The 15,283-nt window shown below is 50.0% G+C and overlaps 1 protein-coding gene across 5 annotated transcripts in view; it reads right to left on the bottom strand.

Moving 5' to 3' along the window:
* Positions 1–15,283, bottom strand: part of LDA (limit dextrinase) — a 160,351-nt gene that overhangs the window by 56,829 nt on the left and 88,239 nt on the right. For all 5 annotated transcript variants that reach the window (XM_086816685.1, XM_086816686.1, XM_086816687.1 and 2 more), the window contains one exon: positions 2,820–2,894. In XM_086816685.1, coding sequence (XP_086672811.1) covers positions 2,820–2,894 — 75 coding nt within the window. The remainder of the gene's footprint in view (positions 1–2,819; positions 2,895–15,283) is intronic.

Raw genomic sequence — 15,283 nt, 5'->3', positions numbered from 1 at the left:
TCACCTTCCGCTGGAGCAAGTGCAAGAGGACGCTCCTTAGTGCCATCCACATACACCCATACATTTTTGGCATCCAAAACATGACGCATCATATAAGCCAACATAGGGTAGTTGTCCCCATTGAGCTTGTCCTCTTGAGATAGCATTCCAAAGAGGTCATTATTACTGTTGGCCATGTTAGCACAACAAATCTGTCACAAGTCACCAAGAATAGGCAATGCTCAGCAAAACCGTAAGAATGCGGGAGATAAATAGCAAGATAACCAATGGACTGAAAGGGAACTCCTTCACCACGAGAAATACATATGCATGTCCCAAATCTGCAAGTGTACTGCACGATGATGCAAATCCGTCAAAGTGTCCACAATGGCATACATATACTGCAGCAAACCACAAATGTATACATGTACCCTAAAAAACACAATCAGCTGTCACCTGTAAGAGCTGCAAGTGCGCAAATCCTATAAATCAAAGGTAAATTGGTCGAATGCTCCAAAAATGGGCTCAATGTAGAAAAGCGCTAATTTTTTGACATGCAATTAGACCAAATCTGTGAACCAGATCCGTGCGATTGTCACTTGTACCAAATGCTATAATGCCCAAAAATTGGGGGAAATGCCCCAATGCCAACCAAATGTGCATGTAATACCCAAAAAATTGGGAGAAATGTCCCAATGCCAACCAAATGTGCTTGTAATACCCAAAATTGCCTACAAACAGTGCCAATTTCTGTAAAATCCCCAAAATTTCTAGTGCAATTATGCACCAAATCTTTCTGAAATCAATGCCAATGTTGCAATTGCAGGCTCAATGGTGAAAAGCCCCAAATTTCAACAGGCAATGTGTGCAATTTCAGGTCAAACCTTGCAGATCTGGAATTTGAAGTTGCTTTGGGCCGAGCGGAGCAAGTACAGTTGGACCAAAATAGGTACAGTCATACGGTACAGGGCGCAGTACAGGCAGTAAGTAGCAGAGCAAATCTGGACAGTACGGTGATGAGGCGGCGCAGATCTGAGGCTGGGCACGCAGATCTGGGCGACGGCGTCGGTACAGTACGGCGGCGATGGTGTCGACAGCAAGTACGGGCGTAAATCGCAGCGAGGACACCTTAGCGACGTCAGATCTAGATAGGCGACACCACATCTGGGGCAGCGCGGGCAGGGGCGATGGCGCACACGCAGCGTGCAGCTGAGGGCAGGACGGCGACGGGGCAGCACGGCGTACGGACAAAGGTACAGTCAGAGCAAGGGCGGCGGTACGACACAGGCGGTGCCATACGGCGGCGGATCTGAGAGGCGACAGCGGCGGCGGGCAATTGAGGGTGGCGGTAGAGTGGCTGAGGGCAAAAACCTAACCCTAAAAAGCAAAAAACTTACTGCTGCAAACCCTAATGCAATAGGCTCAAGCTCAAGCTCTGAAGGGCAAGAAGGGGCAAACCCTAATGCTAACCCTAACCCTAACCCTAACCCTATCCCTAACTAGGCTCTGGTACCAATTTCGGGTAGGAGGGAAGCTAGCCTGCACACACACACACACACACACACAACCTCAAGACAGAGAAACATGAGAGTGCTGGAAAAGATGTACTCAATAATGATTTGAAATGAAAGTACAAGTCAGTACTAAAAGGCCTAGGGCTAAGTGCCCAACACACATAAGTGTGTTCGCACAGGGAAAAAACCTCTGTCCAGTCACAAGGAAAAAGTGCCCGTGAGTAAGCTAGGTTCACACCTGAACTAGCCGGGAGTGGACATGACCAACATGCACATCACCACTTATGAGATTAAGTGTGAACAGGTAACAATGCTCATGGGTGACGGTTGTAGGACAAAAGACCTAGTGATGTGTGGCACAGGGGCACGGACGGGGACACAGGAGGCACGTGAGCATGGTGTGTCTCTGGGAAGGTACATGTGCCTTGTAGGGTTAGGGTTTTGCCGGATCAGAGCTTTACAAAGAGCATCCATCATAATTCACACATCACTATTAAGTGCATTGCAAAAACTTGAAAAAGTCTTATCCACACACTCGGATTCATATGAGATGCAGAGACGCATGCAGTTCCATGACTTTATCATGTCAAAGCCATCATGGAACAGAGTGGCAATATCAGTTTGGAGGGAGCAAACAAAGTTGCCCTGGCTGGCTGATTCTCCCAGGAGACTTATTCCTATGGCGAATGGCAAAGGAGAAAAGCTCTTAGGATCAAGGGTGTGATGCTCCTGCGTGTGCTTGCTTACTCCTTGAGAGCAAACAAAGAAAGTACTTGAGAAGTCAATTGCTGCAATATGCCGTGTATCAAATGGTGCAAATAATGCCAAAACTGATGCCTCAGAATGTATGTATGGGTGTCAATCATCACCTATCACATCTACATCAGGCTGTGAAGGAAACAGAAAAGCCTACACCAAAGCCAGGTGAATTTTAAAAGGCAGGCTTACTATTACAAAGGTTGAGATCTAAACAACGCTACTGTCCACATTAAGTGAGCGATCGGCATGTGAACATGATGTTCTCCAAACTTCACCTGCCAAGGAACATGTTCACAGCTGCTGTGGGAAGAATCTTCCTCATCTTCCATGTAATCATCAGGGCCATTATTTGGCAATGCTCTACCCTCTTCGTACTACTAGTTAACATTTATCCCACTGCAGGAGGGTAAATGTTCATTGCGTGTCTGATCATCTCAAAAAATAATTAGGGTATACATGTTTGCTAAAAGCAAGAAACTATCAAACAAGACTACTCCTGAAGATTGCTACAATGCTAGTGGTCAAAGCGTTGATTCTGCATGTATCGTCTAAACAACCTGCCCTTACCTGTGAGAATGCCACAATGCTAGAGGCTAAAGAGTTGATTCTACATCTCTCTTGCAAAGAAACACCTCGTGCAGTCTGCAAAGACAAGAAAAGGGTTTGTGTGTTAAAGACTACATATCAGACCCAAATTTCAGAAAAAGGACTAACAAAAGAAATTCATTGAAAATAAAGTAAACATGATAAAAACATACACTAACAATGTTCAAATAATATTATCTCCGATACCTTGAGCGAAAACAAATATGCATTACCCACACACAAATTTGAGCCTCTACATAAAACAAAGCTGATCTGTCTATCTGCATGTTGCCCATGAGACTTCTTGCAGTCAGCTCATGGTTATTCTTTCTTTCTTAGCCAGCAGCATCAATACTTGCTAATTGGTGCATTACGATCTTCAACCAGTGGAGATCAGTTGTTGGTGTTAGCCCAACATGCCCAAGATGTGCAAGAGCTTCAAAGACAATCTACCATTGCTTATGGGAGTGCAGGGAAGCACGGAGGATTTCAAATACGAAAGCACATCTCCTTGGAAGGATGAGGAGCAATGCTTACATTTCTTTTGGTGCTATTATTTGGTTGATACAGTCCGAACCAGAGCTCAGGTATGAGGGGCACAACAGGCATCTCGTTATTATGATCAGTCATGGAGTTGCTCAGCGCTGCCGTCTTTAGGACCCATCAGAGTCAAGATACGTCCGACCTGCACAAAGGTTGGACAGTGCATGGGAGATTATCGCCACAATTGCAGCCTGGCACGTTTGGAAGGCTAGATGCACTGAGGACATTGAGAACACATTGGTTTATGAGTCACAGTGCATTTGCAGGATTTGCAGTGATATCATCCACACCCTCATGGCCACTTGGGCCAGAATTCAGGGATCTTCGTGGCCAATTTATGAGAGTGAGATCATGGTATCTTATTCACTGCCACTCACTCACATGGGACCTTGTTGGCAGCACAAGGCGCTTGATTGGTTGATATTTCCCCCTTGCTACAAAAGCCATTCAATGTTGAATGCGATGCACGTGGTAGTAGCATAGGAGCCGTCCTAAAATCAAGGAGGACATTCCATTACATATCAGAGCAGAAAGTTGCATAATACTCAGCTTTCCCTCGTCATCCATGAGAAAGAGCTATTGCTTGTAATTCATGCTCTTACAATACGGAAACACCACTTATCGGGAGCTAAATTTACAGTCAAGACCGATCACCAAAGTTTGCGGTATTTTCAGAGAAGCATATGAGAATGGCCAATTTCCTCTCTATGTTTCATTTTCAAAATATTGCACACCCCTAGCAAGAAGAAGATACTCTATCAAGAAAACCATATGTCATTGCAATTTTAGTTGCTTCACATCAGGACTTATCTGGGATGGAGGGGTCGATCATGCCTATGCCCCGCACCCCCCCCCCCCTATCGCGGCTGAATGATCACTCTCGAGGCCACCTTGGCCCTAGCAAGCCTCTCGTTGCTGCCAGCCCACCGAAAATTGCAGATCAACCAGCTGAAATTGACCAATGCAAGCCTAGGAGAAGGCCCGACAGGAGGTGATATACCACATGGTGGCGCAAGGCCAGTTGATCGTTGATCTGCACTCCAGATGCATGGCAAAAGATCTCTTTTGCTTCGGCAAATCTCTAGAGATTCCCGTCATCTATGGACAAGTATGCTGCCATGTCATCGACGAACTCGGAATCAAGCAGCTCCTCCTGAACACAGATGGGAAGATGCAATCCCTGGAGCTCTTGAGTGAAGAGAAAACTACTCATGGTCTTGGCTACAAAAAGAAAGATAAGGTGCCAATGGACAGCCCTGCCAGTTAGAGCGAGAAAGCAAAAATTTGTCGCCTTTGGCTCTCTGAGTGAGAACCTGGCTATGTGAGGCTGAGTAAAGTTCAAAAACACTTTGGAACCACTCCTCCCGAAATCCCATCTTGCACACCGTCCCCTCCTAAAAGCCCCAGTCCAATATGTCATAAGCTTTCTCAATATCAAGGAGGAACAATGAGATCGTGGTGCCGGCCATACAAGAGGAAAGCGTTGAAGAATCCCTGCAGGGGTCATGCGCACGCTCCCAAGATCCCCCCCGTTCGTTGGCGCGGCTGCGCCATCCCCCCCCCCTCCCCCCCTCCTCTCTCCCTTTCACTTCTATGCCCACCTCCCTCTCTCTGCGCTGTCTCGCCCCTTTTCGCTCTTTGGCCCACCTCCCCCACTCTGCTGTCCGCCTCCCTTCCCTCTCTTCCCTGCACAGTGCCCCCCCCCCCCCCCCCCCCAAATGCTTCCACGCTTCTGGGATTTTCAGCTTTATTCCGGCAAGCTTCGGTTCATTCATGTCTTCGCCCTCAGGAGGACTCCACGGCAGCCGCTCTGTCATCCCTGACCGAAGCCGCCGTTGCTTGCATTTACTTCTCCAAAGCGCATCTACAGGTTCTTGCCACGACTATTGCCTCACTTGTTGGTAGCTACCCTGCGCGCGGACAGCTCAGGGATCGTTTTGCGGCCAACCTCATTGGCGAACCTTCAAAGATCACTGATATTCACCCTCTGGGGTGCAGATACTGCCAGGTGGTGTTTGACTCGCCATCGGTGTCAAACGAGTCATGCAATTAAGTCCCCTTGCACTGCGTATGGCACAGGCCTTCATTGCACGGTGGCAGCACACCTTTGATCCTGTGTCGACCCATTGGCTGGCGTTTCGGGCTTCCCAGTGACAATTTGCTTCCCAAGCCTTAGGAAGGAGTACCTTCCTCTTCTCCCGATGATTGGTGGTGCCATCGGAAGAGTGATGGAGTCCCCCCCCCACCGCTACCTCGGCCCTCACGAGCGCAGCTGGGATTCCATCCCTCCGCATCTGTGGCCTCGCCGGAGTGTGTACCGCATTGCATATCTATTCCTAGTCTCCGAGGTGACCCCATACAACAATGCATGGAGTATTTTCTCAATGCTTCATTTGAAGACAGATGGATCATTTAGCTAGAGCTTGCCCTTGGCGGCAGTCCAGGAGACCGCCTCTGGTGGTTCCTCCCCTCGGCTCTTATGTTGACCCTCACCAGGGGGTAGAGAGAGGGGCAAGCCCTCAAGCAACAGAGCACCGTGCCCCGGACTTCGGGTCACCTAGCGGACGGTGAGTGGCGGACGGTTAGTAGGCACCCGAGCCGCCAGACGACCACCAGAGCCGAGCGCCACCACCGAGCGTTCCAGGCTGGCAGATCTTAGGAGAAATCGGTTCTGTCAGAGAACTATTATAAGCATTTATATTAGCACTTTCCCGTTGGTGACACGCCTTCTCCCTTCTCCAGTCCTGGAGAGGGCCCCTCCGGCCCCACCAGTATTGCGGCCAATCCCTCATCGAGATCCCCCCCCCCCCCCCCCCCCCCCGCGACCCTCAGATTTTTGAGAGGCCAACAGGCCTCTCTTAACCCCCGGCAGGCCCCTCCCCTCAGCTTTCCTCTCCAATGGATCCCTCATAGCAGCACCCCTCCCCCGCCCCCTCTCGTCGCCACCTTCCCCACCTCCTCCCCTAGTCTCGACACCGACTTTACTCGCCACAGCGCACTCCGCCCCGTCTTTATCATCCGAGCCCCCCCCCCCCCCCCCCCCCCCCCCCCCCCTCTTCCCTACCTCTACAGAGCACTCTCGTCACCCCGCAAGAGCCCCTGACCCACAGTGGAGGCAGGCGATAGGATCATTCCATGGCTTGATTCACCGATTCTCCAAGCCGATAGAGATGACCATCACTGCCTCCCCAGTGAGGGCTCTCCCGGCAAAGTCCCCAAGTTAGGCCCCCAAGATCCTAGGACAATCTGTGGACTACAGTTTCTTTTGGTGTCTGCCCACGGAAGGGACCAACATGATCGAGGAGACAGTAGCCCTTGTTCAGATATGTGTGGTTTTTCACCACTCCAGGCTCTCTATGCCACATAATGGTGCAATGATCTTCTCTTTCCCCTTCACGGCAGCCCCAGGGAAAGAGTGGGATCCTGAGATAGTGGCAACTACCATCCAGGGTCAGGCAGTTGAGCTCTCCCACCATCTCCACTATCTCTGCATCACCGACATTCTCACCCATTTTTGGCCTCTCGCTAGGATGGAGATTGGGGGTTCAGCCCATCAAGGAAAGGACGGGGAGATGGTAGTCTCCAGTCTGGAGGTGCTGCTCTTTGTGTTCATGCATACCTCTGCTGCGATACCTCTTCCCCTCTCTTACAGCTACCTCTACTGTGATCGATGGAGTCCGGAGCATGCATATGCGCATGCTCGTACAGAGTGGCGTCACATGGAGGACAGGATTAGTGCCCACCTGGCCCCCGCACGTATTGTGATTGTTCCCCATCTAGACCCTCGTACAGAGTGGCGTCACATGGAGGACAGGATTAGTGCCCACCTGGCACACCTTCGCCCCCGCACGTATTGTGATTGTTCCCCATCTAGACCCTCGCCCAAGACTCTTCGAGTGGAGGGCAGTTCCGCTAGTGCTGCATCACAACGAGATTGATATGCGGATTGTTTCATGGAACATTCAGGGTTCACAGAGGCCTCAGTGCTTTCATAGACGAGGCATCCTACGAGGCGAGCTTCAGAGGGCCATAGTGGGGGGACCCATAGACATTCTTTTCCTCCAGGAGCATCATCTCTTAGAGGGGCGCACCCGTAGATGCGGGAATACTCTTCCAGGCAGGAGTCATACTTTTTGGTCCACATCCTTCAGCCCCTCAGGAACGCAAGGAGGTGTGTGTATTTCTGTCAGTGAGCAGCTGCTGCCGAGAGTGACTAGCTCAGGAGTCATTGTCCCTGGGCAAGCACATTGGATTACCATTACCATTGGAGAGGATAAGGTTGGCTTCCTCAACATCTATGCTCCGAACGTTGCTACAGGTAGAGCCTCTTCTGGAGCTCAGTACAGCAGACCCTTCCTCAAGCTGACTTTTGGTGCTTGGGCGGTGACCTTAACATGATTGAGGTAGCAAAGGACAGACTTGAAGGTGGCATGGCCATAGTTTCAGGAGCAGAGTACTCAGCCTGGGAGGAGATGATTCTTGCAGTTAGGGGACATGACCCTTGGCATCCTCCAGACTTTGGACGTAGCCCTAGGAGCCTTTGCTTCTCGATATCGGATAGAAGGAGCACCGGCCCCAACCTCTCTAGACTTGACAGGTTTTATGTTGATGTGTGGGCTTGTAGCCGAGGGGGTATGATTCATTTTCTAATCACCCCCCGGTTATTTTGTCCTTAAAGGACCCCTAGAGGCATGACAGGCATGTGAGCTCAAGGATTCCGGACAACCTCATTCAAGAGCTCGAGATATGTAGAAGGATAGAGCAGATATGGACAAGATTGGATTTTCTTTCAGGCTCTGTCGCATGCACATTGGATGAGGGCTTAGGGAAGATCGGCAGTTTCTTGCAGGACGCAGCCCAAAGCCGATTAGAGGGTTTCTGGGAGCAGGAGAGGAGTTTGAGGAGTCTTGCCTCTTGACAGCAGCTTCAGGAGAGGTCCCGGATAGCCAGTGGATCCAGAGTCACCTTGCCGCCGCTCGCACGGAGATAAGATCCATAAGGAAAGGAGGGTGGAGTACAAGTATGACGCCAGGGCCTCAGGCAAGCGACAGAGTCACAGGGGATTTCTTTGAGATAGCTGGACCCCACAGGAGGAGAGATGGTATTCGCAGGTTGCGTGGCCAAGATGGCGGTATTGTTTCAGATCCCCCCCCCCCCCCCCCCCCCCCCCAATGAGAGCCATCGCAACGGATTTTTTTCGATCCCTCCTCACTAGTGCCCCAACATCTTCACAAGTGGTGGACGCACAACACGAGAGGTTCTAACGGCACTTCCTAGGGGTAAATACCCGGAGGTAGACGGGCTTCTACTCTCCTTCTTTCTTCGCCATTGGGACCTCATGGAAGGCGGCCTTCAAGCTGCCTTCAATGAGATTATGATTACAGGTGCCGTTGCAAAGAGGCTCTCATAGGGCTTGATTCACTTGATTCCCAAGGAGGGTGGTGACAGATTGGAGATCCGACAGTGGAGAACCATCACTCTTCTAGGGACAGCCTATACGATCTTGGCCAAGGCTATCACTAGGAGACTTCAACCTTTTCTCCCCAAGTTGATCCACAACACTCAATTTGGCTTGCTTCAGGATCGGAGCATTCTGGACATCTTTACCTTTTGGGAGGCGCCAGCTTCGGCCGGGATGTGATAGTAGGACCTCATTGTGCTACTTCTAGACTTGGAGAAAGCTTATGATAGGGTGGATTGGAGATTTCTGGAGGGCACTATGAGCCGGTTGGGATTCCCCACGGAGTGGATTCGTGGAGTATCACGACTTTACTCAACCTCACACAGCCAGGTTCTCATTGAGGGAGCCTGTCGTGACAGATTCCCCCTCTCCTGCTCGGTTCGACAGGGCTATCCTTTGGCACCTTACCGCTTCTTATTCGTCGCCGAGGCCATGAGTAGTTTTCTCTCCGCCCAGGAGACCGGGCTTCAGGGATTGCGTCTTCCCCTCCGCACACAGGAGGAGCTGCTAGACTCAGAGTTTGTAGATGACACAGCAGCTTTCCTTGTAGGAGATGTGGGGAATCTACAGAGATTTACAAAGGCGATCAAGGTATTCTGCCGCGCATCAAGAGCACAGATCAACTCGCGTAAGTCGTGTGGTATTTGGGTTGGCTCAGCACCTGCCCCAACTTGGCGACCAGTTGAGGATTTCCAGTGGATCCCGAGGGGCACTCCAATTCGATATCTCGGTTGCCAGGTTGGCATTGATATCTCTCCCGAGCAGCAGCTCGCCCCGCTTCTAAGTATTCGGAAAGAAGCTTCTATATTGGAGCTCGGCGAGGCTCTCCTTAGCAGGCAGGCTGCTGGTGGCGAACCAGATACTTCTTGCCACCATGTAGTACATCACTTCGTGCTGGGCCTTTTCTCAGGCATGTATTGGCCACGTACAACGATTGATCTGGATTCTCTTATGGGCCGGAAGTCATGGGAGCCCAACTAGGGCCAAGGTGGCATGGAGAGTGATTATTCAGCCACGTCGCACGCGGGGGCTAGGCCTCATCAACCCGGCTGTCCAGAGCCACGCCCTGCTGGGCAAGTTGATTGTAAGAGCCCTGCTTCCAGGTGGTGAGCCCCGGAAGGATTTCCTATTGGCCCGGATTGCAGCCCACACTACGAGTCTTGGGGGCCCTTTGGCACAGAGTACCAGATGAATCTTCACAGAGATGCGAGCCCGTGGTTTTAGCCTGGCAGTTTACTTCATGCTTGGGAGCACCTTAGCCCTGCCCTCAAACAGATAGCTCCAGTTGCCTCAGAGGAACGACTAAAGGCAACCTTTGGTCTGGAAACACCCCCTCCCCCCGATCCGGTTATCCAGTGGCCACATGCTAGGGGCCCCACCCCATGTTTCTTGGGGTGCCTTGAGCATGAGACCAGCCAGGTCTCTTAGAGATTGTATCGCCCATAGGCAATTACCTCCGGAGGTGGAGGAGAGAGGCCTGACAGGGATCCAGGGTAGAGATAGAATCAGCATCGACATCAACTCAGCTATCCCTCAGGAGTAGCTGACTCCCCCCAACGTACCCCCCCCCTAGTGTGGCTAGACATGTTTACCAGACACGATATCCTAGTGGCGGTCCAACAGAGCAGATGAGGACAGTGGTCTTCTCACTTTCTCTATTGCATCCCATGGCATAATAGAGATATCTAAGTTTCCTTTGGAGAACTTCAGTGGCTGTACCTTGCATAGGGTGAGGGTGATTGATTTTCGGGCACGGGAATGGCATATAGATCCAGCACGCGCCAAGGTGGCCAGGGAGAGATTATGACGGCTATGGATCTGGGAGTGCCGACTTCACGCGCCTTCAGTGGGACCCAGGAGAGTGGACTTGCCATGATCCAACGGATCGGGAGGACTCTGGATGGCCCCCTTCTTTGCATATACTCCACGGCTAGGCCGCAGGATCCAAATGCCTGATATAGATGGCACACCGACCGCAGGATCCAAATGCCTACGATAGATGGCGCACAGACAACAGCAACACATTGGCAATCTCAGGGCCTCCCACAGCCATTCCTCCTCGATTTCTGGAAGAGACTATGGGACAGCTTTGGGCCTAGAAAGATCACCCTCTTTCGTTGGTTGATGGCACATACTTGGTTAGCAGTTGGAGGTCAGCCAACAACTTGCCCACGGTGCGGCCACCCCCACGAGTCTTTAGAGACATTGCCCTTGGGATTGCTTGAAGGCTCAGCAAATTTGGCAGGGGTTCTCCGCATCTTCGCTATGGACAAGTCATCGACCCGGATCATTACATGGGGCACTGTCACTTGGGCCATGGAGGCTGGAGTGGTCAGGGCTTCTGAGGAGGATGGGGGAGGGCTAGGCCTTCAAGTCTCTCACCATCGTATTGCAGCAATACCAGACACAGCCCCACCTACACGCGACTGGCGACCAGGCTCATGCCAGAGATGGGAGATTTGCAGTAGCATAGCAGCCTAGTACATTTGGCATGCTAGATGCAGCAAGGCCATCGAGGGTACTCAACGTCCGCCGGCTAAGACCATCAAGAGCATATGGCTTAATATCATTCACACCCTCCGCAGTCAGTGGGGAAAGTTACAAGGGAGGCTCTGACCGCATGCAGAAGCAGCCGGAAGCTTTCTTGAGGCTTTGAAGGCTTGGCCCTTTCCTCACAGATAGAGGCAGTAACCCCATTTGGCATTACAGACCACCTGTGTGGTTGTTCCCCCCCCTCCCCCTGTATGAGATGGCCTTCTCCTCACAGAACGACCAGCCGGAGGAGAAGCATCTCTTTCCCCTTATGATCATGTGATTCCCGCCCTTAAATGAGTCGAGTCTATATTTAGCCCTTCGTGGTTGTATATAGCCCTCCGTGGGTGTTTTTTCTTTAACTAATAGAAGGATCTTTTTCCCAGAAAAAGATCCTGGCGCTGGCCGCAACCTGTCTGAAGCAATCGGTCTCCCAGAAAGCAAAGATGTTGTCGAGAATGCTCCGATCCCAAACGAAACCCGTCTGTGTGCCATGAATCAAATTGGGGAGGAAGGATTGCAGCCGCCGACTGATGGCCTTCGCCAGAATTTTGTAGGCGGTCCCTAGGAGGGTGATGGGTCTCCATTGCCGAATCTCCAATCTGTCACCACCCTCCTTGGGAATCAAACGGATCAATCCCTCTAATAGCCGCTCTACAATGGCCTCATGATCATAATCTCATGGAAGGCAGCTTTGAAGCCACCTTCCATGAGATCCTTGTGTCGGAGAAATAAGGAGACCGGAAGCTCGTTCTCTCTTCGGCATTTGCCCCTGGGTACTGCTGTCATAGCCTCCGCCAACTCCTCTGCAGTGAAGGGAGTCAACAGGAAATTCCAGAGAGCAGGAAGAACCACCTCTCTCGTATGTCGCCAAACCAGGTCTTGCACATCATCCAGCACCTGCGAAGATAGGGGGCCCGTGAGGAGGAAGCGGAAGAAATTTGTGGCGATGGCTCACATGGGAGGGATCTACAACAATGGATCCATCCTGGCCTCGCAACTTGCAGATACCATCCTTCTGCTTGTCATTGTAGATCCACTTGGTATCTCAAAGAAATCCCCGCCGATGAACCTGTCTCCCGCTGTAATTTCACCAGTCAGTGTGGAATCTTTGGTTGAACACAATGCTAATCAATACACTTAAATACATTGAGATTTAATGGGCAATGAGCAGAATACAAGATGTAATTTGCTAAATTGACAAGAGACGCACAATGAGCCAGAACAGCCGGCCCCTCCCTCAAATAATGTGTACTGATCTTGGGAGAATCAAGTACATAGTGTCATGGGCATTTCTGACCAGATTTCCCTACCAATGCAAACGAATACAATATTGCAAACAATATGTTGTCAGTGAAAATCTTCAACTCACACTACCCTCTCAAGTGCCCATGTTCCCTATCATCTGCTCTCTATTGTTCCACCCACGCATAGAAGAAACAATCTTCAAGAGAGCACAGAGGACAAGAGAACACTACATAGGGTATGTTGAACATGGAGTCCTGCGCCTCCCTCTTGCTACTTGCTTCCATAATTGAGCATTAAAGCTTCCAATTGCAAGTAGAATCAATGTCAGCACAAGTCTTCGTGATGGAAGCATTTGGAATGTTGAAATCTTCAATTTGTCGTGATGCTTCGCGACAAAACTCTTCAAGTGGATGTGGGGAACCTGAGAAAGCTTCCCCAATGGTTCAATTTAAGAAAAAGAGGCTAAAATTACGGTTTTCAGCCAAAAGACAAGAAATTATAGCAAATAAAAGGATTGTTTTGCTGAATTTGAGCCATTGGGAGTGTGTAGCAGAGTGATTATGGCCTCGAAACACTCTTGGAAGCTTGGAAAACACTTAAACAAGCTTGGATATGGTGTAAGGAAGAAGAAAATGCAAAAAATACGAGGTGCCAACTTCTAGAGAGAAGGGAGAAGAGAGATGATGAGTTGTTCACCCTGGGTGTCAGGCAGAGAGGGAAAGACAATTGGGGTCCAAGCCGGAAATGACACATGGCTGGTTGCTCTCTTTGAACAAAGGGGATAAGGTCTAGGCGGTGGACATTGAGCTTTGTCCGCCTCGGGACAACAGTGTGTGCGAACACAGGGTTGGTCATAATTATAAGTGAGTTTTCATCGCCCAAAACTTAATAAAGTGTGTACACACTCACTTATACATTAATAAAGTGTGTACACACTCACCAATACTTACCACCTGTCAAATGCCACAACCATGTCAGCAAACAATTTCATATGCACGGTTCATAGGCAGGCGTCCCCTTACCCAAAACTACACATTGGTCAAGCAAGCATGAAAACAGCATGCAAATTCAATTTGCAAGCAAGCACATAAAGATTGGTCAAGCAAGCATGAAAACACCATGCAAATTCAATTTGCAAGCAAGCACATGAAAACAGCATGCAAATTCATCGCCCAAAACTTAATAAAGTGTGTACACACTCACTTATACATTAATAAAGTGTGTACACACTCACCAATACTTACCACCTGTCAAATGCCACAACCATGTCAGCAAACAATTTCATATGCACGGTTCATAGGCAGCCGTCCCCTTACCCAAAACTACACATTGGTCAAGCAAGCATGAAAACAGCATGCAAATTCAATTTGCAAGCAAGCACATAAAGATGCTATGCAATTGGTCAAGCAAGCATGAAAACAGCATGCAAATTCAATTTGCAGGCAAGCACAAAAAGATGCTATGCAATGCAACATTGATATAGACAATCCCCCTTCATAAGACTATACCAAAATAGATGTATTACAGGCATGTACACAAGGTACCAAATCCAATGGAACAATCCTCCAGGCATTTTCGAACATGTACACATAGGCACAAGTCCCAATGGAAAGCCAAATCCACAAAATCACATGAGTGGCATCAATCCCCTGCATAACAGACATGGACGCTTGTCCAATGTATACACATAATGAGAAAGCACGCGTGGACAGTTGGGTGGCGAAACGGTGACACCCACCTAGGTCCAAAAAGAGGCTCTGGCATGGTATATGTACTCCACCCTCTGCTCCTCAAGGAGCTGAGCTCTATACGGGTGGCAGCCAATTGGGCCTCAATCCACGGGCTACCCGGTGAGCTCTCTTGAAGCAGATGCAAGGAAGCGAGATTCCCACGGATGCTACTCTCCTGCTCTTGGAAGCTAGCCAATCTCCTCTGCGCTACCTCCTGTAATAAACTAGCCAATCTTCTCTCGGAACTGTTGATCTCTCCAAGGTGCCTATGGTGGCTGATCCTGAGTGAAAATCCAACCTCTCCCAAATCTCCTCTATCCTACTGCATATATCGGAGTCCTATATGAGGCTGTCAGGGATCCGGGTGCTCAAATGTATGTCCTATTTCTAGGGGAGGATAACCAATGCAGGATCGAAGAAAGTATTGCCTACCAAAATACCAATCATGCCACCATGTCCACAAGCCCACTCATCTACATAGAGCCAGTCTAATATGGACAAGTTAGAACATGTACTCCTGTCGGATCTCTTGAAGCACAGATTCTCGGGACTACCACCCGACTCCGATAAATACCAAGGATCCTGTCTCCTCAAAGCCAAAATCAACTCCTCCCAAGCCAAGTACTCTATGCCAGAAACTGTAGCCATGCCACCTCCGGGGTCCGGACTGTCGAACCACGTCTCCCGAAAATTATCAGTACATATGGCAGAAAACGCTTTTCCGACTCCAACATGTTAAAGTCCCCACACACACACCAGAAATTTGCCTGTGGGAGAGACTGGCGAACTGTGCTCCAGAAAGTGGCTCTGCAAAGCTGCGGCATTCGACGTATATACATTCACAAAGCCCACTCTGTCCTCTCCAATCTTGATGGTCACCTACTTTGCTCTCCTAGTGACGATGGTGCCTGAGTCGACCACTACAAGCAATA

Source organism: Cibotium barometz, chromosome 22 (assembly GCF_041138505.1).
Source record: "Cibotium barometz isolate CiBa-2024 chromosome 22, ASM4113850v1, whole genome shotgun sequence".
In the NCBI taxonomy this organism is placed as follows: Eukaryota; Viridiplantae; Streptophyta; class Polypodiopsida; order Cyatheales; family Cibotiaceae; genus Cibotium; species Cibotium barometz.
This window is presented reverse-complemented; position numbering and strand designations above follow the sequence as displayed.